This window comes from Hyperolius riggenbachi, chromosome 11, assembly GCF_040937935.1.
Source record: "Hyperolius riggenbachi isolate aHypRig1 chromosome 11, aHypRig1.pri, whole genome shotgun sequence".
In the NCBI taxonomy this organism is placed as follows: Eukaryota; Metazoa; Chordata; class Amphibia; order Anura; family Hyperoliidae; genus Hyperolius; species Hyperolius riggenbachi.
This window is the reverse complement of record NC_090656.1, coordinates 12,185,537-12,202,612: the sequence shown is the minus strand read 5'-3', so window position 1 is coordinate 12,202,612 and position 17,076 is coordinate 12,185,537. Positions and strand designations below refer to the sequence as shown.

Here is a 17,076-nt window from a genome sequence, read left to right as displayed (position 1 = left end):
TATTTTTATTTTTAACTAAAACCGCAGGATTCAGTATAAATAGCCGTGTTGGCACTCTGTGATAAGTGGCTGTGTAAAATGTATAAGCCAGGCATGGGCAAACTTGGCCCTCTAGCTGTTAAGGAACTACAAGTCCCACAATGCATTTGCCTTTATGAGTCATGACTGTGGCTGTAAGACTCCTGCAATGCATTGTGGGACTTGTAGTTCCTTAACAGCTGGAGGGCCAAGTTTGCCTATGCCTGGTATAAACTATAGGCTCGCTATACACCAGCAGTTCTGGATGTAAGCCTGGCTTCAGGGGCATAAAGAGGTGACTTGCCTATTCAGGAGTGATGCAATGTGGGAAACCTGAGGTGTGAGACCTGTGGAAGCTGCCATATTCATTTCTTTTTAAAGGGAAGGTTCAGGGAGGGGATTAAAAAATAAATTTCCACTTACCTGGGGCTTCCTCCAGCCCGTGGCAGGCAGGAGGTGCCCTCGCCGCCGCTCCGCAGGCTCCCGGTGGTCTCCGGTGCCCGACCCGACCTGGCCAGGCCGGCTGCCAGGTCGGGCTCTTCTGCGCTCCATTTCCTGGCACTTCTGGGTCCCACGCCGGCGCGCTGACGTCATCGGACGTCCGCCGGGCTGTACTGCGCAGGCGCAGTAGTTCTGAGCATGCGCAGTACAGCACGGCAGCCGTCCGATGACGTCAGCGCGCCGGCGTGGGACGCAGAAGTGCCAGGAAATGGAGCGCAGAAGAGCCCGACCTGGCAGCCGGCCTGGCCAGGTCGGGTCGGGCACCGGAGACCACCGGGAGCCTGCGGAGCGGCGGCGAGGGCACCTCCTGCCTGCCACGGGCTGGAGGAAGCCCCAGGTAAGTGGAAATTTTTTTTTTTTTTTAATCCCCTCCCTGAACCTTCCCTTTAAATAATACCGGTTGCCTCGCAGCCCTGCTAATCTTTCTGGTCAGGAGGGTCTAAATCACACACCTGAAACAAGCATGCAGCTAATCTTGTCAGATTTGTCATAGACATCTGATCTGCATGCTTGTTCAGGGTCTATGGCTTAAAGTATTAGAGGCAGAGATCAGCAGGGCAGCCAGGCAATGTGCATTATTAAAAAATAAACAAACGTGTCCGCCTCTATATCCCTCTCACCTTGGTTTCCCTTTAAAGCTGAATTATCGCAACTACCTTCTGTTTTAAGAAGGCAAATTACACTGAGCAGGTGGGTGGAGTAAGTTGTTTGTTATGGTTACAGCAGGTGGGCGGAGTTTTTGTCACTTGGGTCTAGTATACTTTAGACGCCCAGAGATTATTGGCTCCAGCTGCCTGCAGCTCATCCTTCGGTAGTTGGATCTCCTGCAAGCATTTATCCCCAGTTGAACAGCATTGTTGTGTGTCTTCCAGCAGTGAAGATGAGGATGATGCCTTGTATGAGAAGGTGTCCTGGGATCAGTGGCGGCTGCAATGTTTGGTTGATTTGCTCTCTGAGAATCCTGGCACAGGATTGGCTGCTGACTTCTTCCTGTCCTGCCTAAAGGTAACCGTAAACGTTCACCCTGTGTGTTGTCTATGTATGATGAGGATGCTTTTAGATAGTCTGTGCTCCTATACTCTGCTGTGTATGGACAGATCGGCCAACAGACAGATCTTTCCCTGATCAAATCTGATCATCAAAAAGGGCTCTTTTGGCTGCTCATACCCCGCAGTCAAATCTCCTGGGGTGAATGGTTTATTGAATACTATGGCCCATATGCAATTAACTTTTTCTCCTGAGTTTTCTACTAGGCGATAATTTCAAACTTGTCAATAAAATGCCTTTTTAACCACCAACAGGCAAGAAAATACTCAAAATAATTGTGGCTGTAGTTTTTTACCTACTTTTTGGTATTTTGCTGAAAAGTTACTTTAAATTAAAGATGAAAAAAATATCTCCTAGGAGAAAACACAGGAAAAAAAGCTAATTGCATATGGGCCTACAGTGGTGTGAAAAACTATTTGCCCCCTTCCTGATTTCTTATTCTTTTGCATGTTTGTCACACTTAAATGTTTCTGCTCATCAAAAACCATTAACTATTAGTCAAAGATAACATAATTGAACACAAAATGCAGTTTTAAATTATGGTTTTTATTATTTAGTGAGAAAAAAAAACCTCAGAACCTACATGGCTCTGTGTGAAAAAGAAATTGCTCCCTGAACCTAATAACTGCTTGGGCCACCCTTAGCAGCAATAACTGCAATCAAGCGTTTGCAATAACTTGCAACAAGTCTTTTACAGCGCTCTGGAGGAATTTTGGCCCACTCATCTTTGCAGAATTGTTGTAATTCAGCTTTATTTGAGGGTTTTCTAGCATGAACTGCCTTTTTAAGGTCATGCCACAACATCTCAATAGGATTCAGGTCAGGACTTTGACTAGGCCACTCCAAAGTCTTCATTTTGTTTTTCTTCAGCCATTCAGAGGTGGGTTTGCTGGTGTGTTTTGGGTCATTTTCCTGCTGCAGCACCCAAGATCGCTTCAGCTTGAGTTGACGAACAGATGGCCGGACATTCTCCTTCAGGATATTTTGATAGACAGTAGAATTCATGGTTCCATCTATCACAGCAAGTCTTCCAGGTCCTGAAGCAGCAAAACAACCCCAGACCATCACACTACCACCACCATATATTACTGTTGGTATGATGTTCTTTTGCTGAAATGCTGTGTTACTGCTATGCTAGATGTAACGGGACACGCACCTTCCAAAAAGTTCAACTTTTGTCTCGTCGGTCCACAAGGTATTTTGCCAAAAGTCTTTGCAATCATGGAGATGTTTTTTTTAGCAAAATTGAGATGAGCCTTAATGTTCTTTTTGCTTAAAAGTGGTTTGCGCCTTGGATATCTGCCATGCAGGCCGTTTTTGCCCAGTCTGTTTCTTATGGTGGAGTCGTGAACACTGACCTCAATTGAGGCAAGTGAGGCCTGCAGTTCTTTAGATGTTGTCCTGGGGTCTTTTGTGGCCTCTCGGATGAGTTTTCTCTGCACTCTTGGATTAATTTTGGTCTGCCGGCCACTCCTGGGAAGGTTCATCACTGTTCCATGTTTTTGCCATTTGTGGATAATGGCTCTCACTGTGGTTCGCTGGAGTCCCAAAGCTTTAGAAATGGCTTTATAACCTTTACCAGACTGATAGATCTCAATTACAGTACTTTTGTTTTCATTTGTTCCTGAATTTCTTTGGATCTTGGCATGGTGTCTAGCTTTTGAGGTGCTTTTGGTCTACTTCTCTGTGTCAGATAGCTCCTATTTAAGTGATTTCTTGATTGAAACAGGCGTGTCAGTAATCAGGCCTGGGGGTGACTACAGAAATTGAACTCAGGTGTCATAAACCACAGTTAAGTTATTTTCTAACAAGTTAAGTTTTTTTTTTTCTCACTAAATAATAAAAACCATTATTTAAAACTGCATTTTGTGTTCAATTATGTTATCTTTGACTAATAGTTAACGGTTTTTGATGAGCAGAAACATTTTAAGTGTGACAAACATGCAAAAGAATAAGAAATCATGAAGGGGGCAAAAAGTTTTTCACACCACTGTATATGCCTTATCACCATGGTGATAACAGTAGAAACAGCTCAGAAACGTTATTAAAGAGGATCTGTACTAAGAAATGATACCCCTGGGGGATACTCACCTCGTGAAGCCTCTGGGTCCTATCGAGGCTTCCGCCGTCCTCCTCCGTTCCACGTCGGCAGCAATAGAGCTCTCCGAACGGCGGGGATGTAAATATTTACCTTTCCGGCTCCAGCGCAGGTGCGGCAGCGGCTCTCAGCTTGGAAATAGCCGATCCCAGTCGGGTCTGCTCTACTAAGAAAAAATGCCCCTGGGGGGTACTCGCCTCGGGAGGGGGAAGCCTCCGGGTCCTAGAGGCTTCCCCCTCCAGAGGTGAGTACCCCCCAGGGGCATTTTTTAGTACAGATTCTCTTTAAAGACAGGAGAGCTTAGTGAATTGAGGCCAATGTTGTCACCTCTTTGGATGTGGCCAGAAGCTGCCCACTGAAACAAAGAGCTTTCCACTGAAGAACAAAGTGCTATCTTTGAATGCTGTTCTATAAAAATTTTTTGTGGTAGTAGATTTTATGCTTTAAATAATGTTTTAGAGCAAAGAGGAAATGCTGAGTTTCATACCACTTTAAAGAGAACCTAAAGGGAGGAAAAAGTGTAAATATTGGTTCTTACCTTCGGAAGAGGGAAGCCTCTGGATCACCCATTGCCCTCATCCTCGCCATGCCAGCACTGAGACCCCCATAAGGGCTGGTTCACACGGATGTTTACCTGGCATTAAATGCAGTGTTTTTATACTAGTGTTTTTAGGGATCTACCGCCGTCCCATGCAAGTGAATGGGAGCGTTTAGTAGGAGCTTTTGCAGGCTTTCATGAAAGCCTGGCAGTTGATCCCGCCGTCTCGTCTTGTTTCAAAAGCAACATGTAGCTTCTAGAAGGCGTTTGAAAGCCAGCGAAAGCCACTGAAAGCCCATAAAAACCACAGCATTTGAACGAAACGCTGAGCGGAAGCTCGTGTGAACCAGCCCTAGGTCAGGTGACGGGCTTGCTGATAGAGCTCAGGCCTGGAACCCACCACAAATCGTAAAGCGCTATCGCAATCGCTAGTGTTTTTAATTCACGTTTTGTAAGCGATTTCATGAGCGTTTTCCGGCAATTTTGGCAGTGATTTTTAAAAAGTGTACTTTTTTTGCCTGTAATTGCGATTTGCGATTTCAATTCTGATTGGTCCTTTCAAATTATTATAATTTTTTTACAGGTTGCAGTAATTTGAAATGCCACATAAATCACTATGTGTAGCATTTCATGAGCGATTTGCCAGCGCTTCAATACTTTACATTGAAGCGCAAACACTCCCAAAATGCTGCATGTCCTGCGATTGCGATTTTGCTAATCACCATCGCTACTACGGAATTTGTTATGTTTATTTAGAATACATTTTGGAGTGTCTTAAAGCTTGGATCCATGTCAAAAATAGGTAGGAACAAACTCAATCAAAACGGTCAATTCCAAAATTGTGATCAAACTTGGGAAAGTTGTAAGAAAACTATAAGAGACGTATGTGGGAACATTTTAACCATGATAAGTAGTAGAATAGAGTTTAGAAAGGTTTAGGGTTGACGCCCATGTCTTGTGTATTCTTTTAGCCACAAAATGAATCGAAGGCAATTACCTTTTTGCATATTCTGTACCAGAATAAAAGACTTGTAAAATGAAAACAAAGTTACAGAATATAAGAGAAAAAACTTAGGGCTGGTTCAGACGGACGCTTGCGGAGCGTTTACCGCAAGTGTTCGGAACGTTGCGGTAAACGCTCCCATTCAAGTGAATGTGCGTTTACACGATCGCGGCGTTCGGTTCCCAATTTTCGTTAGCGTTCGAGCTGCCCCTGGAAGCGACATGTAGCTTCCAGGGGGCGGCCAACCGCGACGGCTAATGTCCCCCTAGGGGAAGAAAAAACGCGACCGCATCGGAACGCGACGCAAAGGCTACTGAAAGCCTGACCGCGCAGCCGCCACAACGTCCCCAAACGCGACGCCACGCAGACGTCCGTCTGAACCAGCCCATAAACTTGTACATAAGCCACTTGGCTTTTTAAATATGTATGCCATAAGGGTATATTATCACTATTTTGCAAATAAGGTCTTGTAATCATCAATAGTGTACAATGAGAAAGAAAAATACAAAAAACAGAAAAGACACCTTTATTTCCAAATACAATATTGTCACCATACGTTGTGCTAGGAACATAGTCTATATGTAATAACCAGGATAGCTAAGCAAATAAAATGTGTGGGTTTAACTTATAGTTAGCACTGTTTATTGTAACGCTATACTGGATGTAAATGGAGAAATGGTGTGCTTTTTCTATTTTTTTCCCTTGTTGTCCCTTTAAAATGCATATAAAATAAAGTAATTACTAAACAAAATTATTACACGCTAAAAGTCTAATTTGTCCTAAAAAAAATATATATATAGATCATTTAGGTGTGATTAGTAGTAATAATGTTATTGGTGAATGAATGGGATCAGCGCTGATATGTGAAAATTACTCTCGTCCTGAAGTGGCTAAAAGGAAATAAATATGGCAGCCTCCATATCACTCTCACTTCATGGGCACTTCAGGTTGTCATACCTGATGTAACTGTCTGTTAACCTTTGCAGAGGCTGACCCCCATTACAGCAGGAGAGGATGGGATAGAGTACAGCCCGAGCTCAGCGGACAGCTTGCTGGACATAGAGCGGAAACTGACGCTTTGTCACCAGGCACAGGAGAAGCAGCTGCAGCTCTTACAGGTCCTCTCTGTGTTGTGCGAGAGGATCTCCGACTCCATCTTCACAGACGTCCAGCAGGTGAGGAGAGCTGTGTGTGTGCAGCAATGCATGCTGGGAGGTGGAGGACCTGTCGTTATCATGTTCCATTGATTGTCTCCTTGTCTGCTCACAGGTGGTGGAGTTTGTCACGGTGACTCTGGGACGGGCGTGTACCAGCCTTGACGCTGCAGAAGGGGGTACCGTGGCATCGCAGACGCTCAGCATGGCTATGGGGCTTATCGCTGCCATGCTGGGAGTAGAAGAGGTCAGTGCACTGGGCCAGGGTGAAGTGTACCTGTCATTCTGTAGGAATAAATGTGATATTTAGAGGTCGGGCAACACCCTGATTTGTGCATGGATTTTAGGAGGTTTTTAGGAAATATGATAGCAGCCAGCTCTAGACAAGTGAAATAAACTGAGAGTTGCTAATGTTGTATGGATAACACTGTGTCAGCTGCTTGTAATTGTTTTGGGGTAGGGTATTCGGGTTGTCTTAAAGAGAACCTGTACTGAGTAAAAATATTTAAAATAAACACATGAGGTAACTTCAAATGAACATTAGATAGTGACCTTGCCATCAGTTCCTCTCAGAAGCTCACCATTTTCTTCTGACAATAATCCCTTCCAGTTCTGACAATATTTTGTCAGATCTGAAATATATCAGTTGCTGTCAGTAAAATATCAGTTGCTGTCAGTTATAGCTGAGAGGAAAGCTGATGTACCAGGTAATGTCCATGTTTCCCTATGGCTCAAGTGGGCGATATTACAGTTTAACTGTGTGCTGACCAGAAAGCTGTTATGGATAATGGCCATTTTCAAAATGGAGGATGTAAAATTCCCTTGATCACAGTGAACAAACAGGACGCGGGACAGGAGAAAGACACTGAGGAGTAGACTACATGGAAGGTAAGTATGACTTGTGTATGCTTATTATGACTTTTAATTTTCAGTTCAGGTTTTCTTTAAGCTAAGCATACACATGCAATGATTGTCACACGTCTGGGATCGGGAAACAATCTCCTGTGCGACAAATCGGGGACCAATGCTGTACAGATGCATCGCTAGCCTTTCGGCATTCTGTACATATGGAGGGGAGCGGAGGGACATCGATCGGGACACGACGGAGCAGGCGGGGGAGTGAAAATTGCGTTGCGATCAGGCATGCTTGGGTGTCATTAAAGAGACTCCGTAAAAAAAATTGCATCCTGTTTTTTATCATCCTACAAGTTCCAAAAGCTATTCTAATGTGTTCTGGCTAACTGCAGCACTTTCTGCTATCACCATCTCTGTAATAAATCAACTTATCTCTCTCTTGTCAGACTTGTCGGCCTGTGTCTGGAAGGCTGCCAAGTTCTTCAGTGTTGTGGTTCTGTGATGCATCTCCCCCCTCCAGGCCCCTCTCTGCACACTGCCTGTGTATTATTTAGATTATTAGTATATTACTTTAGAGAAGGACTCATATAGTTGATGCAATCTCAGGATCACCACAAAAGATTCCTCATGGAAAAAGCTTTATTGACACATATACAAAACGAGTATATCAAAAAGTAGAAAATGCGTTTCACTCGCAGTTGGGAAGGTTGTGTACGCCTGGTAACTTCAGGCGCCCCCAGTACGATATTTTTGAATCCTCTACCGGTTTTTTTCCTACTGAGCCATACAGAATTGGGTATCTTGGCCTGATGAAGGGCAGACTTACTGTTATAAAAGCCCGAAACGAACGTGTGTCGTTGCCTTGAAAAAAACAAATACCCATGAAGCTACAACTTTTTTCTAAGTCAAAGTATGATTCTGTTTGTTACTTTGGCTTCATGAGGACCCATTGTTTGAAATTCAAGAACCGTGTTTTTATACATTTTCTACTTTTTGATATACTCGTTTTGTATATGTGTCAATAAAGCTTTTTCCATGAGGAATCTTTTGTGGTGATCCTGAGATTGCATCAACTATATGAGTCCTTCTCTAAAGTAATATACTGGTTATGGCGGGCAAGGTGGACTGCCCCTAAAAAAGGACTGTGTTTTGATCCTTCACAATATAAAGGACCTTACCCAATAGTACTCTTTAACCTTGTTATTTAGATTATGGCAGGTTCTCTCTGCTCTATTATCTTTTACAAGCTGGATAAATCGTCCTCTGAGCTGGCTGGGCTTTCACATACTGAGGAATTACATACAGGCAGAGCTGTCTGCACTCTGCAGGAAGAAACAGCCTGACACTTCAGTGGAAGATAGCTGCAGGGGGAAAGAAACACACAAATGATCTCTTGAGATTCAAAAGGAAGGCTGTATACAGCCTGCTTGTGTATGAATGTATGTACAGTATCATCAACCTACTTCCTGTTTTGGTGGCCATTTTGTTTGTTTATAAACAAACTTTTTAAAACTGTTTTTAACCACTTTTAATGCGGCGGGGAGCAGCGAAATTGTGACAGAGGGGAATAGGAGATGTCCCCTAATGCACTGGTATGTTTACTTTTGTGCGATTTTAACAATACAGATTCTCTTTAAAGCCTCATACACATGGTACAACTTTCCATCAGATCGACCAGTGATCTGATAAGAAATTGCAGCATGTGTAGATGTCCAAATTGTTCCTGATCAATTTTGCGATCGATTTTGCGCAAAATCTGTCGCAAAATTGAACGGAATCTGATTGGACCCGTTGGAAATTATCTGATAGATCCTTCGATCTGATAGAAAATTGTATCATGTGTACACAGCTTGGTGGATCTGTAATCTGCCTTTTGGCTTACTTTTATATCATGTGTGTACGTATCTTTCTAACCTATCAAGCCAGATTAGTATTTCATCCAAAACGTACAATTTGTATGTAGAAGCATAATTATTACCTGAATACATTATAGCCAGTAAAAAGACAATCACCACTAAACCGCAACAGTCATTCATCGTCCTGCCAGCAGGGGGCTCCCTTGTGCTATAAATTTGTCCAGAAGTATTGCCTTTCTTGGACAGAAGGTAGTTCTGTGTTATCTCTTCCTCTGTCCCAAGTGCAAAACCCAAAATGCATCACTTTAGACTGTGATCTGCACTTCCGGATGTACTCCTGGCATACAAGAGCATTAGTAAATCATTAGCATAGTTCCACCCACTCCCCTGAAGTGATGCCTTATGGGAGTTGTATTTCGGATGGAGAGGAGTGATCACAAGCAATTCCAAAGCCTTGCCCAGCTTCTTTTTCAGGACAACATAAGTGAGAGGGATATGGAGGCTGCCATATTTATTTCCTTTTTAACAATACCAGTTGCCTGGCTGTCCAGCTGATCCTCTGCCTCTAATACTATTAGCCATAGACCCTGAACAAGCATGCAGCAAATCAAGTGTTTTTGACATTATAGTCAGATCTTACAAGATTAGCTGCATGCTTGCTCCTGGTGTTAAGCAGACACTTCTGCATCCATATAGATCAGCAGGGCTGCCAGGCAACTAGTATTTTTTAAAAGGAAATACGGTAAATGTGGCAGCTTCCATATCCTCACTTCAGTTATCCTTTAAAAGCCTTTACTCTGAAGAAAACCGCATCAGTTATGTGACCTCCATAACTTACCTTGGAATCCTGCGTCTGGCAGGGTCAGCACCACACGTCCTCTAGGTGGCGCTCTCGGATTGTACCTGTATTCTGCCTAGACCAGTTGCAGCAGTGATGGCCAGGACCCTGCTGGTCTCATGGCGGCTGCTTGCCCTCCTCTGCTGATTTTGGCCGCGCACAGAAAGAATAATTAAAAAAAAAAAAAAAAAAAAAAAAAGGAATTGATTTGCTTTGCTGCTGTTGGAAAGTCAATCATTTATGGAGTCATCTGAAAAATTTTTGCAGGATAAGATTTTTTTTTCTAATATTCAATCTAATAAAGATTTTAACCCTGGCAGCTAAAATCGACTACCCCCTGGAGACATTAACGGCTCAGTGTCTTTTGATCTATAGCCGTTATTAAATGTGTTGTGGTTATTGGAGAATTGATCCGCTGATCTCAGATTATATTGAACTTGGCAGGATGCCTATGATGGGAGGATAATATTATCCTGTAGGGGTTGTAGATGGACTGCGGGTAACCGCATCAGTGTGGTGGGGATCCCCAGCATCTCAGGATAACAACCCTCAGCAGATCTCACATACTTCGATTCACAAAGACTTGTCTGGTAAAAAAAAAAGGTCGGTAAAATGCCGCATTTGGTATTTTACATTTTTTTTTTTCCAAATTCATTAACGGGGCGATTCACAAAGCTTTGCCACCTGTTTTTTTACCTAATCTGTTACATTTGTAAGATTCCAAAGACCAAAAAAAAGAAATTAAATTGACCTCCTTAGCGGTAACCCCATGCTACACACGGGGTAGCCGCGACGAAGGATCAAATGGCCCCAGGACTTAAAAATAAAAGTCCTGACGTATGCACAAAGTTGCTCCGGTCCCCCGCGATCGCCCGCAATAGCTCCTGGTATAAGTACCCCCCTAGGGTTCCCACGCCGGCACAGCTGCCCAATCGGCTCCAGGCTTCGATGACGGCGATCGGGATTGCGGCTGACGTCATGACATCATCTCCGATCGTCGCCTAGCAACGCCGGAAGCCGACCAGGAAACTGCGCTTTCCGTGGGATTGTGGTTTGGTACGTATAGCCGGCGGCGATCAGCGGGCATAGGAGGGACCGGAGCGATTTTTAATCTTTACTGCATGCTGCATTTTTTGATCAGTTTTTCTGTTGAATGTATTGAGGGAAAATCTGAATTGAAAATCGGAAACTGAATCGGGAAACTGATTTGCAGTGTGCAGGGAGCCTTATAGTTTGGTAATTTACCCCCCAAAAATTGCTTCAATTTGATAAAACCTGTTTGGTAAACAGTCGAAGTCTAAGCTGTGATCTGTAATGTTCTCCCACTTTTGTGCTGTGACCAGGGCTGTGTAATCGATAGTTGAGGAATCAGATCAATTTTTAGGTACCTGGAGACGGAGTTGTTAAAAAATGCTCCGACTCCTAATAAACGTATACTCTAATTTTTAATCTCTATTTGCACAATTACCTGTATATACTTGCATATAAGCCAACCCGTGTATAAGCCGAGGCACCCACCTTTCCCTCAAAAACCAGGAAAAAGTGATTGACTTGCATATAAGCCCCCCCCCCCCCCCCCAGTATAGCCCCCTCCACAGTAGCCAGATGTTCCTCCAGTACAAGTCAGCCCCCCTCCCCATAGCCAGATGTGCCCCAAGATGCCACTAGATAGAGTCATAGATATGAGACACAGCGATTGTCACGCAGGGAGAATCCCTGATCATTGCACTGCTGACACGTTGCTTGCACGCTCTGCTCCACAAGCCAGGGGACACAGGTAGTCCTGAGCAGCGCACTCTGCACACCATGTTGCAGGGGATGGGGGGCACAGACACAGCAGGGAGTAAGCTGGTAAGAGTAGGATCACTAGTGCACAATCCTTACACTCCTCTGCCAGTAACAAAACCTGCTCCACCCTCTGTTCTGCTCCACTGACTCGCATATAAGCCGAGGGGTAACTTTTCAGCACTTTTTTTGTGCTGAAAAATTAGGCTTATATCGAGTATATACACCGTAATTTGTTGTTAAATTTGGGTTTGGTGACTACGAATGAGGTTAAACAGTAGTACTATACTCTACATATGCAGAGCTGTAGTGAATCCACTGAGAATGTTGTGCACATTGGCCTCGATTCATCATTCTCTTTGAGATAACTTTTTCCAGTTTGTTAAATTACCGAATTTGAAGTTTAGCGATTTCTAGTTGTATTCATCAAGGTTTTTCCTCATTCGGTGTGAATTCGATAACAATTCGGTAACGTGTCGATATTTCCATTTTACAGTGGTACTTTAACACAAGGCCATAAGATTCCCATGGAATTGTGGGTAAAAGGCAGTCCTTTGAGCACTACGTAGCAACATTCTGAATAGGGCTTTACACCTGGACCAGGATTCTGAAAGTGGTTGGGACAATCCCACAATTTGATAGGAGCCTTTTCTAAAAAATTATAGTGCAGCTAGCAAATTAGTTAACCCTGACACTGCCTGTGTTCTCTTACAAGATGATTCAAGAGAAATGCAGATGTCGTGTTATAGCAAATAAATCTATTCTCTTACAAATTTATATGGTTGCAGACCTTATTCTTCCCCTTCTGCGCCTTTGAATCACTCTCAGCTGATAAATAACCACTTCAAATGGCTCCATCTTCTCTGTCAGCAATGATCTGACAGGAATAACGACAGAGCAGTGAAGGAGAGAACTAATCCTAAATGTAACGCTAAACCACGCCCACTTTCTTTTCCATGAATTGCACTTTATTCCGTTTTAGCGAATCGTTACCGAATGTTCGCTAACAGCTGTAGATAACGTTGATGAATCCTGAAATGAAGTTAAAAAATTCGGTATTTTACCAAACTGTTAACAAATTTGCTAAGCGTTGATGAATCGAGGCTATTGAACACAGAGGTGTTGTCTATCACCCATAAACCTGGTTCAGATAGTGCATGAAGAATGTGTAATAGAGGAAGAATCCCCTCATTCCCCTGCAGAGTAATGGGTAGGATGGAGGTACCCAATGTGTGTTCTATTTTATTATTTAAAATACAAATAAAAAAAAATATATAATAAAAAGAGAGGTAAATACTTACCTCTCCAGAAGATATAGACACCAGTTCAACTGGGAAAAAGTTTTTATACAAGAAGCAATCTGACAACGCGTTTCACGGATCATTGCCCGCTTTCTCAGGTCAATACAAAATGCCTTCATAGCATAGAGCCTAGGTTCTCAACATGCGGTACGCGTACCCCAGGGGGTACTTTTGATGGTTCCAGGGGGTACTTGGGCTTGATATACATAACCAAGAGTAACAAATTAAGAGTTTTAGAAAATGATACATTTCATTTAAACAATACCAAATTTGTGTTTTAGCTAATTAAAAGCAATAGTAAATGCTTGGAAATTGTTTAAAACCAATTATCATGTACTACGATTAAATATATATTTGTCAAGGGGTACTTGTGATAATGTTTACTATGCTAGGGGGTACTTGGTGAGTACTGGGTTTTAAAAGGGGTACATACCAATAAAATGTTGAGAAACACTGGCATAGAGGATAGTAGGCGCCTCTAATACCTCCGGAAGATATAGACACAAGTTCAACTGGAAAAAAGTTTTTATACAAAACGCAATCTGATATTAGAGGCGCCTACACTCTATCCCCTATGCCATCAAGGCATTTTCTATTGACCTGAGGAAGCGGGTCATGAAATGCCTTTTAGGTTACATACTTTCAATCAACAAGATTGTAATATGTAAATTAGAGGAGTCGAAGTCGGTGGAATCCTAACCTGAGGAGTCAGATGATTTTTTTTTAACGACTCCTCAGCCCCGGCTGTGACAGCGATACAATAGTAAGAGGCATCTCTTTAGATCTGCATGCCCCCATTTAGCCCCTCTCAATCTGTGGATCAGTCTTTCTCAACATTTTTTTTTAATAGCTCGAGTTTAGATGAACTTTAAATAAACATAAGACACGCCATGTTTGGATGATCTCACAGTGGCTCCTCTGCATCTTGCAGTGGCCAATTCTTTAGAGAGCCATTCACAAATGCTCCCCGACGGTAAAGGTGGCTACACACCATACAATTTTTTAAATATCTGTTTAATTCAAGAATTGCAATCAATTTTTCAGACTGATTGTAACATTTCAAAGATATGACCAATGTACCACACACCTATGTTCAATTTTTCTCCAATTATGATAAAAATGTTTGGAAACTCTGAGAAAATTGCTAGGGTGTGTATATTAGTACATTGACAATCTGACACACACCATACAATCTTTACAAAAATTGAAGAAAAATTTCCAGCATTCCGGATCGGATTTTTCAGTCGAATGAAAAAAAAGCTTTAATTTTTTTCAGGAGATCCAATCATATTTATCGAATTGCCGTAAAATCAGATCATTTTATTGTATCGTGTGCAGCCACCATAAGAATCATTGCTTCCTGCAAACTTCATCCAGCTGCAAATGTATGCAAACCACATGACTTGGGAGCGACCCGACCAGGAAAGGGGAGCAGAGCAGGGGCACCCCAAGTCTGTCGCTGCTTGGGGGTGGGTCTCCCACAATGCACCTGGGAGGGGAGCGCAGACAAGTCTCCCAAGGGCTGCCACCACCCGGGGGAGCCATCCACGACCCTCCCCCAAAGAAAAAGAAATGCAAGATACTTAAGTAAAGAGTGGCCTGCTGTGTGCTCACTGCCAAGCAGTACCTGCTTTGTAATGGCTGCAGATAAGCCTCTCGGTTAATTAAAGGCACAGCATGTGCAAATTAGTGGGGAGTACAAGTCTCATCCAGTGTAATGCAATCCTGTGAAGGACCAAAAATCCAAATTGTGTGAGAAATTCTAAAGCCTCAACCTCATGTAAGAGGACCTGTCTAGAGAGTGAACAGGAGGGTAGATGCTCAGACCAAGCAGCAGCTTTTTGCGATTTTGTGAGCAATTGTTTTAAGCGCCTCCTGGCGTACTTACCTGCGCATTAGCGATTTTTTTTGTAAAGCTTTTTTCTAGGGGCTCTGTCACATCTAGAACGCGTGCAGGAGCCGGTCTCCTGCATGCGTTATATGCCCTGCGGGGTCGTCGGTATGTAGCGGTGCGACACAATCATTTTACCTTGGTTTACGCAGAGTTTCGACTTTGCGTTAAACCGCAGAAAACGGGCTCTGGTGTGAAAGGGCCTTTAGCACTTTTGCAGAGCGATTAGTTTTTTCACTTCCTGATGTCAGTCGGGAAGTGAAAGCTTTGACCCAGAAAAGAATAAATACAATGTATTTGTTCTTAAAATCACTCAGAAAATCGTTATACAAAGTGCTTTTTCAAGCGCTTAGCGATTTCCCTATACCCTCCATTGAGGCAAATCGCCCCAAAAATGGTACAGGCAGCGCTTTGCTGAGCGGATCGGAATCGAACCGCTCAGATGTGAACACTCTCATAGGGAAGCATTGCACAAGCGCATAAAAAAAACCTGAAAGCGCCCCTAGTGTGAACAAGCCCTTACTGTGGAGAAGGGACAACGTGCGGCGCACAACAAAGGGGCTCCAGATTGTGGGTTGAGTAAGAGAACAATACGTTTGGGGGTTGCTCGGGCGTTGTGACATCATCTTTAGGCGACATTGGGACTCACCCAAGGCAGTCCATGTTGGCTACCAAGGCTGAGTTTAATCCATTGTTTGTAGCTTAAAGTGACGCTGGTGCTCTTCTTCCTTAAAAATGATTACACCATTCTACAAATCCTACTCCTGGTGCTTATGTACCAAGAAATTGCTTATTATCTGCAGCCTTTATACTGCTAACATTTTTACAAATTTGGGACGTTCAGTTGCTACAAATCCCTGTCTTTACAGCCCGAGATGCAGCTTTTAGCACCGAGTATATTAATGATTAATTAACCTCTTACATTAACCTCCTGAGGTATGTGAGGTATAGAGAAAACGCCTCACAAAAGCATGGCTGCTCTTTATGGCAAAGATTAATAGGCTGTGTCCGTTACGCTGGCATGGATACTGTGCCTCACAGCCTAATCTGGGCAGCAACTCGCCCATCAGCCACCAGTATCCACCCCTAGCAGAATTACACGTATAAAGACTATATTAACTATTTTACTAAATCCCTTTAGTAATTAAGCAATATACAGGTCACTGGAGCTCTCTGTGCACTGTGCTGTGCAGATCTGTCCTCCCACAAAATAAGGATAGACAGGACATACCAACACTGAACAAACCTCCCCCCCTCTCCAGAGGTCACATGACTGGTGCCTCAGGCCTAGAAATCGTGATTCTGCTATGGACAGGTAAATGGCAATTAGGCAATGCATTGCTTTGTTTTTAATGTTATGTTTGGGGTTGGACTGAAACTTTGCGTTTTTACCCCTGTGCACTGTAAGCTTTCACAGGGCATGAGGCACGCCTGGTAATTAGGCTGAAATGCAATATGCACCTATGGATGCTCCAAGTGTTTAATATGGGCACCAGAGTTTGGCTATAGTATAGCCAAACTCCTATAGCCAAACTCCGCCTAATGGTGCTGGGATTCTGGAGCGGCGCTTTTATCCCTAATGGTCTCTTGGCTATAGTATAGCACTCACCGTTCAGCTGCGGCAGTTTAGCAATTGGGATTAGGAATGGGTATTTGGCTATAGTGTGTAGCTGAGCACCGGGGAGTGATATTTAGCTGCAAAGGGCATCATATCTAGAATGGGTGCTCAACTCTCATATAACTGAGCCGGTTCAGCTGGGGTGGTTCGCGGATCAGGAATAGGAGCTTGACTGTACGATAGCCGAGTCCCAGAGGTTTGCTTTGGCTCTGGGATTTGGCCTAGTTAGTGGCGGGCATTAGCACCAGACAGGTTACAAGTTATTGTTAGGCATAGGTAGCGAGAGTTGGTATAGGAGATAGGTTAGAGACGGCAATCATAGAATATCGGTACCAATATTGTACTATCGGCATCACACGGCGCACAAATTATCAGCCGCCTTTTCTCCATGAACATAAAAAAGCTGTTTTCCAATGAATAAATAAAGCCGTACATAGACAAGAAGGCACCCCAGAGTCCCTCCTGTGATGCCATCGGTGCTGGGCAGACGTGGTGCGGTGAGTTCAGTGTCACTCATGTTCAGGGGTGCTGAAGATCAGAGACCTCTTTTGGAGGGACAGTCCCTCTTTGGGA

At 43.5% G+C, this 17,076-nt stretch overlaps 1 protein-coding gene across 2 annotated transcripts in view; it reads left to right on the top strand.

Annotated features, from left to right (window-relative positions):
- TANGO6 (transport and golgi organization 6 homolog) overlaps positions 1–17,076 on the top strand; it is a 106,181-nt gene that overhangs the window by 37,182 nt on the left and 51,923 nt on the right. Inside the window, exons 10-12 of one of the 2 annotated variants that reach the window (XM_068260126.1) lie at positions 1,395–1,524; positions 6,192–6,380; positions 6,475–6,606. In XM_068260126.1, the coding sequence (XP_068116227.1) occupies positions 1,395–1,524; positions 6,192–6,380; positions 6,475–6,606 (451 nt within the window). Of the gene's footprint in view, positions 1–1,391; positions 1,525–6,191; positions 6,381–6,474; positions 6,607–17,076 lie in introns of both variants that reach the window. The other variant, XM_068260125.1, reaches the window with a different exon arrangement.